General features: G+C 30.4%; 1 protein-coding gene across 1 annotated transcript; it reads left to right on the top strand.

Moving 5' to 3' along the window:
- The first annotated feature begins 3,929 nt into the window (after positions 1-3,929).
- On the top strand, positions 3,930-9,390 carry LOC145582044 (uncharacterized). The gene is made up of 7 exons (XM_081639077.1): positions 3,930-4,103; positions 4,219-4,336; positions 4,622-4,710; positions 4,875-4,921; positions 5,027-5,115; positions 6,632-6,765; positions 8,512-9,390. Exons 1-7 carry the CDS (start codon positions 4,020-4,022, stop codon positions 9,256-9,258), a joined length of 1,308 nt encoding a protein of 435 aa, XP_081495203.1. The 5' UTR covers positions 3,930-4,019; the 3' UTR covers positions 9,259-9,390.
- The last annotated feature ends 2,423 nt before the right edge of the window (positions 9,391-11,813 follow it).

The raw sequence follows: 11,813 nt of genomic DNA, 5'->3' as shown, positions 1-11,813 counted from the left end.
AACTATTTCAACTTCCTTAAAAAAAAAAAAATCAACTCTTTTTCAACTATCTTATAAATGGAGTATTATTAAATTTTGCCAAAAAAAGTTATAATAAATTGATTCATATAATAGATAATAAATAAACTACTTTAAAACATCACTTTATTTTTTTTTTCAAATACCTCTAGCTAATATTTTATTTCAATTTCAATACAATATAACTATATATTCAAGTTAATTACAATTTTGTTTATGAAATTTTACTACTATACGTACATATTATCATAAATTGATTTATAGAGTATAGTATAGCTATAAAATAAATGTTGTGTTTAACAAATGATTTTTTTTGATAAAAAGGTGATATATTATTTGTAATTTTGTGTATGTTTGCACTTTTACTAATAATTTTAGTGGAGATTTTAGTTTGTTGTTCGATTGGTTTTTGATATTTATTAAATACGCATTTATAAATAAGTATTCACTAACATGGCCACTAGATCTGATCAAGCCCCACCTGATAAATTCTCGAGTTTGGGCAGACAAAAAAAAATCCAGTTTTTAGATAATTTGTTGCTTTGCCTATTTAATATAGATTATGACATTATTATTTTTATGTATTTGATTTGTATGTTTTATCAAATTTTATTTGTTGGATATAATTAATTTTCTTAAAAAAATTAGACTTACCGTGCATGGCACGGGCTTTAAGCTAGTTCACTATAGAAAATACATATAAAATATTTGAAACAATCTTATAATATTTATATTATACCAAACTTCTCTAAGAAGATTTTAGCAAAAAAGGGAAGGGTTTTTTTGGAGGGGAAAAACTACACCAGGAATTGACAGGTGTCATTCCTGGTGTCTGTTTTAGTATTATGTTATTGATTCAGTAACTAACATACGCGTTTACAAAACAATGACATATTCTTTATATATGTCCATGTTCTTTACAATTTATTGATTTTTTTTTTTTTTGGCATCCTATTCACCTGATTTTTACTTATATGATCTTATTTGAACTTATAAACCCTTATTAGAACTTATTTAAATTATAAATTAAACTTGGATTGCCCTCATTAACCCTTATCACAACTTATCTGAACTTATTTTCTCAAAACTTTTCTTATCTGAACTTATTAACCCCTATTTTAACTTATTTGTCTTGAAATAAGTGGAGATAAGGTGAGCACAACAGGGCCTAAGTGTACCATGCATATGATGGTACAACCGGGTGTGGAATATCGAATTATAAAAATACCCTATTATATTTTCTCTATATATTTGTGCCCCACCCATGTGCATGTACTTTAATCTTTTAAATGTAATTATTTGTGGTCCACTCACTGACTCACATTTCTTGCACTCTGCTCTTTTTTAATGTACTTTATATATTTCTCCTCTCATTTCTTAGTTCCCGTGAAATTTGGTAAATGAGAACTATATTAGGAGATGGAAAGAGTATATAAATACAAAATATTAATGGTCAAAATTGTGCATTCGCATGTGTACCAATTAAACTATTGCGATTATTATAAAACGTAGGGAGTACATTAATTACAAGCTAAATTCAATTCGTCACATTTTCTCTACAAAATGGACAAAATGACTTCGTAATACTTCCTTCGTTCTCCCGCCTCCCCCTCCCCCCCCCCCCCCCCCCCATACTGCAACATGGAGAGGAAACACGAATTTTAAGAACGGGAGAGATATATATAGGGAAAAAGATAAAGACCCACGTGATGATGAGGAGAGAGAAAAAGAGTGAAATCATGTGCAAATAAGAAAATGTTGCAATATATGTGAAATTTTCTAAAATAGTAGTTGTTGCAGCATTATTGAACAAAGGGCCTTACTGGGCCAAAACCTCTCACAAGTCCTATTTGTAAGTGGAGGGAAAGAGTAAGGGAATCCCTACCACCAAAATGCCTTTAGTAGGATTTGATCCCACAACCCCAAGGTTGTAAGATGCAAACCTTACCACTAGATCAAGCTGTGTTTGGTAAAAAAAAAAGTGTTATAATTAAACACCTATACTTATAAAGCGAAATTTTGAGATGATAGCACCTTATTAAGTCGACACATAAAGGTATGCTTGTTTGAGAAATGGGAAGGTTGACTATGAATTTGATACTCAATGAAACAATGTTGAATGAATATGACAATATCTGCTTTCACTGCAGGGAACAGTGTATGCATCTCAACATGTAATGGATAATATTAATTCACATACATATAAGATCTGTATCAGATTCAACATATCTTAGAAAACAAAAGTTGGAAATAAAAGAGGGAAAAGCATGTTAATGATGACATTATAACGGGTAGACAATAGACTTCACCTTAGACTATAGGCATAACGCTTTACTGCAGTAGGTAATATGGTCACACATATAACCCGTAGTTATTTTCCCGTTTCTGCAGAGTGTACTCAGATTCAATTATAAGGTGTTTTTGTTTGGAAAATTGATTTAAGGCACATTAAAAATTGATTAGGGCACACTTAGCATAATGGTTTAATGGTTTTTTTATTTATTTTTTTTATATTTTATTTTTTTATTTTATATACATACATACATATATATATATATATATATATATATATATATATATATATATATATATATATATATATATATATATATGTGTGTGTGTGTGTGTGTGTGTGTGTGTATGTGTGTGTGTGAAGTAGGCGTGCCGAAATTAATTATTAGTGTGCTTGATTAAATTATTGACGTATTGATTTTTTAGTTTATTATATTCTAGATTAATTATCTCACAATATCTACACATTTTACTCATTCAATTTTATTTTATTTTATTTTTTTTTAAAAAAAAAATATTACGGAGTATGTCGCTCTACTATCATAAATCAAGAGTTACCAGTAAGGGTCTATTTGTTACATTTTATTTTAACTAACTTATTTTATATTATTTCAAACAAAATAAGTTTGAAAAAGAATTTCAGACAAATTTAAAATAAGTTCCTAAAATTTTTAAAATACAAATTCACACAAATAACATAAGTTTGGTTTACACTAATATTCTAATAAAATAATTTAGACAAAGTCAAATGAACCAAAACAAAAAACTAAGGGTTCGTTTGGCATTACTGTGGTTTTCTGTTTTTTAGTTTTTTGTTTTTTAAAAGTATATGATATATGTCCCATAATGAATCAAAAATTATATAAACTTATTAAAATTATGATAATTTTGAAAATTGACAACAGAAAAGTGAAAAAACCTTTTTCTTGTTTCCGGTTTTTGATTTTTGGTTTTCAAAAAAACAGGAAACTGAAAACCAAAAATAATGTCAAACAAGTCCTAAATAAAGTATAAAGTACACCATTCATTTTCTTATAAATGCAACACTTTTACTTTTACGCTATTTATAATTTTATATACTCCACTTCGATTAGTTGCTAAGTTACAGTTAAAGAAAAATATAATCATGTGAGATCTTATTGTATTCAACTCAATTTATTAATATTAATATCAAATTTTCACAATTATTCATAAAAAGAATATTTATAATTGAAATAACGCATTGATAAAAATGTACTCCGTAGTAATAAGAAGTGTTTGTATGTGTATTTAAAAGTGAATTGAAAATGTATTTTGTTATGGAAAAAGGAAAAAAAAAAAAAAGTCTAGTATAAGCCATCCGATGATACAGAGTATAGACGTCAAATAAAACTGACGTTAAACTAACCAACATTTAAAAATTTAAATCATCCCACTTAACTCAAACTCCCATTATTATTATTATTATTATCATTAATAAAGTCGGCTTTGTTATAAATACCACTGCCATTCTACTGCGTCACTGCCCGCAACTCTCTTTCTCTCTCAATCAAACCCAACATAATACACTTAAACACATTTTCTCTCTCCTCTCATTTCTCAGAAGACTCGTAGTTCTTTCTCATTTTTCAATGGTTGCGTGAAAAACAAGTTTTTTTCCATAAATATAAATCATACGAACAAACAAATTCACTGCTTTTGTGCTTTCATTTTAAGATCAGCGTTATTTAATGGGGAAAATTATGACAGAGAAAACGAAAGTTGAATCTGTTCTTCACATTCTCAGAAAACAATCTCCTCTCTCTCTCAAACAAGTAATTACACTCCCTTCTTTTTTCTTTTGTTACAACGTTGTTTTTTTCTATTTTTACGAAAATAACTCACATACGAGTTGCAACTAATTATATTTTCTGTGTTTGGTTACGAAAGGAGAAATTCTGCAACACGGCGTGTGTGGAGAGGTTTTTGAAGGTGAAAGGGGAGAATGTGAAGAAGGCAGCCAAACTACTAAGGGCTTGTCTAACGTGGCGTGATACTATTGGAACTGGTTAGTCTTAACTTAACTCCTTTCTCTCTCCTCCGGCTACTAATTTTGTCTTTTCTGATTTAATCACTTCCTAATTTTAGCATCTTTTGCTTGTTTTTTTTTTTTTTTTTTTTTTTTTTTTTTTTTCGTTTTCAAATTTAACTCTTATCTAGAAAAACAAATGAAAAAGTTAACCATAAAAAGTCACTTCAATTCAACATTTTTAAGGAATATAATTAAAACATGATTAATAAATGATTTATTCAATTTTTGGATCGAATTTATTTTTTTATTTTATTTTTGTAGAAAATTTAATAGCGGATGAGTTTTCTGGAGAGTTGGCGGAAGGAATAGCATATGTAGCGGGTCATGATGAAGAAGGCAGACCGGTTATGGTAAATTTCTATTTCAATAATTTTATTATTTCTGTTTTTTATTTTTGAATTTATTTGCATCTTTTTAGTTTTTATCTTATTATTTTAAATTAGTTCTATTTTTGTGAAAAATTAAAGTCTCAAGGCTTTAAATAATAAACTAAGCTTAATGCTTTATTTCCTAGGTTTTCCGAATCAAGCAAGATTATCAGAAGTTCCATTCTCAGAAACTGTAAGCTCACCTAACTCTCTTTACTTTCTTTTTTCATTTTTTTTTTTAGAAAATTTTTACATTAAATTTAAATTAACTTAATTTAATTTTTTTAAAATTTTACAGATTTACTCGACTAATGGTATTCACGCTTGAAGTAGCAGTCCAAACAATGCAGAGAAACACTGAACAATTTGTTATCCTTTTTGATGCAAGTAAGTTATTACTCGTATTTTTCTTTGTTACATTTCCCGCGTTGAATACAATTTGAACTAACCCATGTAAATTAATTAAATTGGTTAATCCGGGTTTACATTATTACTTTTTGTGATTAAAAAATATTTGAACTTAAAAAGTTGAAATAGTCGGCTTACTAGCCTAGTTTAAAACCGTTCCCGCATTAATCACAATTTTACAATTTGAAATGGTATATGTCATTTAATTAAGTTGGTTAATCCGTATTTAAATAATTACTTTTTCCGATTAAAATAATATTTGAACTTAAAATAAAATAAAATAATCATTTACATAAACTAAGCTAGTGGACTAGCCTAGTTTAAAACTATTCCCCTCCCATTGATCACAAATTTACAATTTAAATTTGTTGACGCCAATCAATTAAGTTGGTTAATCCGGGTTTACATAGTTACTTTTTGTGATTAAAAAATCATTTGAATTTTAAAAAGGGTAAAATAGTCATTTATTTTAAATTGATTCCCTTCATAAAAAGGCTGAATCTGGATTATCAGGCTTAAAATTTGATACACCAACCTTTTATTTGATTCCCCACATCCGCTTTAATTAATTCTTCCCTCTTTCTTTTTGTTTTATTCTAGAAAATAATGCAGTGTTTTTATTACTTTTTGCAGATATTTCATTTTCTATAAAATTCATGTATTTCATTTCATTTATTTTAAGAGCACGATGCACGCCTAAAAATAAATATTTTGCATATTTATTGAGAAAAGTAGTAAATAATATATGAAATACCACGGTTTTCAGAAAATAAAAAATAAAAATCTGAATAAAGCAAAATTTTGGTATGTCGGAAGACCAGCATTTTGTTGGGGGAACAAGAAATTTCCCAGATTACCCTTGTTAGGTCGCTGTTTGGACCTCTGTTTTTTATCCTGGTTAAGAGAATTATGGGTTGGTTTCCCAAGGGCATATATGGAATGTTATGAAACTTATACTGTATAATTATATACTAAGATTGGTCAATTTCAGTCTCTGACACTTTTTCTTCTCTGGTTACTTGGAATAATTTCACTTCCCCATTTATTCAAAAGAATAATACCAATACCCAAAATTAATACTCACATATTCAACTCCGATTCTCTAATTTTAAAATTATTATAAGTAAACGGATTTTTGTTCCATTGTGATTAGATATGTCAAAAACTTACTTGGTTTAACTAGATTCAATCTAACCCAAAAATAATCCAATTTAGAATTCAAATTTGAGCTAGACTTGAGCCTATTAGACCTGATCAAACTCAATCCATTAATCCGAATTAAGACTTCTATGTGTAATACGAGCAATGGGCTAGGATGAGACATTTTCAGTACACCACGGCTATTATTGTGGGACGAAGAGAGTCTAATTAATGCATTGGAGAGTAACCAAAAGCAAACAAAAGATAAGTTCAGAACAGAACATAAAATTCTCAGTTTTGGGGGCCATTGGAAAGTGTGTGGTATAGTATAATGATAGGGGGTGTGAAAATGCAGGCTTTTTCAGATCAGCATCAGCATTTATGAATATAGTGCTCCCAACACTGAAGATTGTGGCCGAGTACTATCCTGCTCGTCTTCATAAGGCCTTTGTCATTGACCCTCCTTCTCTTTTTCAGTATCTCTGGAAGGTACTACTGCTCATTTTCAACTCCTTTCATTCTTATCTCATTTCAGTAATTCTATGTTTATATTCTGTTTATGTAATTACGTTAGTATTGAATTATTTTTATATTGTTATAATATGTAATTACAATATGATTTAAGATGGTAAAAGTATAAAAGCAAATTTCTTGACTCAGAGAATGAGAGACACATGAAAAGTAATACTGATATTGTTTATGGGGAATGTTAATTTAAAGACTTCCTAAAGTTGCCTATTGACCTTTAGCATGCATCTTTTACATAGTGATGCATATGTATTGAGATTTGATGAATGTTTAATATCAAGAAATTTTTAAACACATTTAATGAGATATGGAGTATGTTTAAACGTAAATTAAAATGTAAGTCACTTTGGAGTGTCAACTAACTTCCACCGTAAGAAAAAGCTTTGATGTATGCGTTTTCTATACTCTAGTTGGGAGAAATTTATGAATATAGTGCTTTTATGTATGTTTAATATACTCTTGTTGGGAGAAATTTCCAATATCTTGACAACTTATGACTATAATATCGGCACTCTATCTTTAAAATCTTAAGCCCACCACTATAATGAATATAGTATCTTAAATTTGAACTCTACCTCATATTAATAATAAAACCTTCCGTATATATGTAACATAAGTTTAGTAATATTCTATAGTGAGGTGGTAAATTGAGGAGCAATTAAAATGGTGTAAAGTCAATTTAGTGGACAAGAAGAAGAGAAGACGTTGAAACAAACTTTGCTAAAGTAAAAAGAGGAAGAATAGAGCCGTTTGTGGAATTGAAATCCAATGATTATAAAGCCTTTTGGGTTCACATGTAGAATATGAACATTGAATAGTAAAGGAGGGAAACTAATTTGAACCCATAAAATAAAAAAAAATAATAAAATAAAAAAGAAGATTTTTTTTTTTAAACCACATAAAAACTTTTTCGAAATAACTGAGTTGTAACTAGGAATTATCTTCCAATCATAACCGTTGAAAAGAGTCATGATTTTTTCCTAAGTGGTAGGCTCATAATCATGCTTCTTTTAGGGAAAAAAAGAGTAGTACTCCGTAGTAGTCAAATTTGTTAGGTTGATTTGGTTTTATTTTTAACCTTCACGAAGTTCAAAGTTTACCCAACCTAGATAATTTCATTCTTCCTTTTTATGCTTCTTTTTGGGTAATGAAGTTGCTGTTTTTTTTACTGTTTGCATGTTACTGTGCATTGTGATTTCTGTATGAGGGCCACATGACTAGTAGGATGTTTTAGCATAATGAATTAATAATCAATAACACCAATTAGTATCAAGAAATATGGACACATTATTGCCTATTTGGTGTACATATGTTTGTTTAATTAAAGAGAAAGGTAGTAAATTTGTTTAATTGATTTATTAATAGTATAAAATCATCACTTTATTTTTAATCATTTGATTAATTAATAAAATTTCAAACTTAAACCATTTTTTTGGGGGAGATTTATATTCTGTACATTTTTAATAAAATATCAATAGTATAAGTCTATAAGTACAATAATTTGTCCTAATTTATATTTTTGTTTTGATCATTGATAGTAACCTCTAGCATAAATTTAAATTATATTTGATTCAATTTATTTTATTTGAATATACGAAGTGTATACATTCTAAACTTTAATTATAGATTAATATATACGGTTAACTTAATGTTCTTTCAGCTTGTACGGTATATTTAACATGATGAAAATGTTTGACTAATTTCCAGGGAGTACGCCCATTTGTGGAGCTATCAAACTTAACCACAATAGTTTCCTCAACAGACTTCGAAGACTCAATCACCCTAGACTACAATGACTTCTCCATGTACCCAAGAGCCGCTTCTCTTCGATTCGATTCGTCCTCTATCCCGGTTCACTCCTCGACCGCCAAGATCGGCGCGTGCGCCTCGTCCCGGTTCTCCTTCACCGTATCTCACAGCTTTGACTCCCTCAAACCGTGGTACCTAAGCCTCACTAGTGACACTACCTCATCTTCCAAAGTAGGCCCCACAACAACAAACTCCACGTCATCTATCTTGGGCCCCAATCCTCGTTCATTCTCCTTTGCATCACCCATTGATAGAACTCCACGTGGCGGTGGCGGTTATAACAACTTTAACGGTGGTGACAAACTATTAAGGAAGAATTTCATCCCTTCTACACCACTCCCTCAAAAGTCCCACAACGCCGATACCGCCTCGGTTAAGCTACCTCGGACACCGAAGCCGTCTTTCCTCCACTCCCCTGCGGCGGCATTGTTCGGGAGGCGCGAGACACCGGCCCCGGCTAGCCATGGTATTAGTAAGGGTGAAAAGTCTAGAGAAGCTTTCTTTCCATACTTCAAGTTTTACCGTAGACCTTACGATGAAATGATCTACCGGTCAAAAATGAAGCCTCCTCTTGGTGGTTTAATCTCGATCGTTGCTCCCCAACACCTCCGGCGCCGCCACATGTCAGTGTCTCAACGTTTTTGAAGCAATCTTACTACAAAAAAAAAAAAAAATAAAAAAAAATAAAAAAAAAAAGGAAAAAGGGTGGGTACATAAAGAGTATATTGGGTAAATTAACAATGATCATGATATCATGATGTCAAACATAATATTATAAGGTTGTTAATTATTATTATTAGTATGATGTTTTGTTTATTAATTATTGTCTTGGTTTCAAATAAATAGTTAATTACATTAAATTAATACTCCCTAAGTTATGTTTTTTGGTGAATAATGGAGATATATTAATGATACAAAATCTATGTTACTCCGTAATTAATTAGATGTAACATGCACTCGTGTGAATAAATATTAATTTACAAAGGTCAAGGGGTGGTCGGGAGACGACGTACCAAGAAAATTGTTGTGCATGGAATGAAGTTATCGTGGTCGAAACGTAGAACATGAAGGCTTTGGAAAGTAAAATGTTTTAATCTTGGAGTTCATGATGTTATTATGAGGTTGAGAAACATCTACTTATTATTATTATTATTATTATTATTATTATTATTATTATTATACTTTGGAAAGTGAATTCTACTACATATTACTTAAAACATGGAACTTTGATGCGATTGATGTAAATTGTTAATGTGAATTGGTTATATATACATAAATTACCTTTTATCGTAGTTAAATTTTATTGATGAGCTCCCTCTGTAATTTTTTTGTAAGTGTTAAGCTTTGACCAAATATTAATATGGAGGCACAAAATTGACCATTATTTTCTCCAATTATATGCTAATAAAAATAATAGAGAATATGATATTATGAAAGTATATATTGAGACGAATCGAACAACATATTATACAATAACATTTGTAATTTATTTGTTAACTAGATAGCCAAGTCAAAACCAATAAATAAATAGTAAAAAAAAAAAAAAAAAAGAAGTCAAAGTGTAACACTTAAAAAAAGTAATAACAGTTTTTACATAACAAAATTATAAAGTCAATTAATATGTCTAAACATTGTACTAATCAACCGTGTTAAATAAATTGGGACGGAGAGAGTATGTTGACTAATTTAACTACATGTAATTGCTATTATATAAAATGCTATTGGATTACTCACAATATTTATTAGAATTGTTTGGGGTATTTTTACCCTCAACACTTGGACCAATGAGGGCCTGCCACGTGTCAAAGGCTGGCAAGTCACCTCTGACCAATCCCCAGCTGACACGTGGCACTCCCAGATCAATTCTCAGAATTGCGGCCTTCAAGGGCCCAGATCCCCAAATCCGCACTTTTGCGGCGCAGCCCACCTGCCCTAGGTCAGACTGACCTAGTGGAGGGCACTTTTCCCCATGACCCTATAAATAGGGAGATATTCCCTCATTTTGGGGACAATTGACAATCATTTATTACATCCATTTTCTCTCACATCAGAGAATATCTGAGCTTGGAATCCAAGCAGATCCCCACCTTAAATTCCGCTCTTTTTATCCTTCTTCAAGTTACTAACTTGACCGTTGGAGGCGGAGCTCCACCCAACCGGAGTCTCCGTTGATTTTGCAGGTACAGAGCCAGCCGGACCAGCCTTCGAGTTGTAACTCTCCCGAGGGACAAAAACACCCTAAACAAGAATAATATTTATTAATTTTTTTTTTACTATTAGACTATTAAATATATTATTAGTCAAAGTACTCCCTCCGTCCCATAATATAGTTCTTGTTTGTATTTTTTCACGGTATTTAAGAAATAAGAGGAGAAAGTGGATGAAGTACGTTAATAAAAGTGAAAAGTACAATCATAGATAAAAGTGAGAGAGACAAAGTGGAAAAAGTACAAAGCATGCACAAAATTCATGGGTAAATTAGGAAATACAATGAATAAAGTTAAAAAAGTGAAGGTATAATAGACTTTATATATTATCCCAAAATAGAAATAGGAACAACATTTTGAATCTCCAAAATAGAAAAATAGGAACTATATGATAAAACGGAGGGAATATTATATTATCAAATGTGTCAGTTAAATTGATACACTTATTTAAAATTAGACAGAGTAATATATCCCAAAAAAGAGTTATTCAAATTATTTTACAAGATATAATAAAAATGAAAATGTGAGAATATATAATTGGATGTACTTTATCGTTTTGTTGAGTTACTTTTGAATTGAACTCAAATGTCTTTGTCAATCTTAGCTTTAATAATACATTGGTTTTCTTGGTTTGATGTTGATGAAGTTATATAGTGTATTAGTCATGCACTCATGCTAGTTGTTAGTAGGTAGAGTTTAGGTCCATCTTTGTTGGACTTTAACTTGATGTACGTCTAGTCGACTATTACTACCCCCACCCTTTCACATAACCAACAAAATACTGGTAACACAAATTATTAGGTCAATCCAGTCTGATCAAACATTTCGTCAATCAAGCTATTATTTGTACGGCAATATAAACTTCTCACACCCTCATTTCCACTCACCACCACCAACAGTACTCCCACTAAGGCCACGTTCACTTCACCTTATTTTTGTTGAATTGGAATTATTTTTACTGAAACAAAATTATATTTGCTGAACTTAAATTAT

The sequence above is a fragment of the Chenopodium album genome, chromosome 15 (genome assembly GCF_948465745.1).
Source record: "Chenopodium album chromosome 15, dcCheAlbu1.1, whole genome shotgun sequence".
Lineage (NCBI taxonomy): Eukaryota > Viridiplantae > Streptophyta > Magnoliopsida > Caryophyllales > Amaranthaceae > Chenopodium > Chenopodium album.
This window is presented reverse-complemented; position numbering and strand designations above follow the sequence as displayed.

What these genes read in the sequence shown, in the direction of transcription:
- LOC145582044 (XM_081639077.1), top strand. Translation starts at nt 4,020, where the DNA reads ATGGGGAAAATTATGACAGAGAAAACGAAAGTTGAATCTGTTCTTCAC. An exon ending in GCGTGATACTATTGGAACTG is followed by an intron (nt 4,337 to 4,621) that starts GTTAGTCTTAAC and finishes TTATTTTTGTAG; the next exon opens with AAAATTTAATAGCGGATGAG. An exon ending in AAGTTCCATTCTCAGAAACT is followed by an intron (nt 4,922 to 5,026) that starts GTAAGCTCACCT and finishes AAAATTTTACAG; the next exon opens with ATTTACTCGACTAATGGTAT.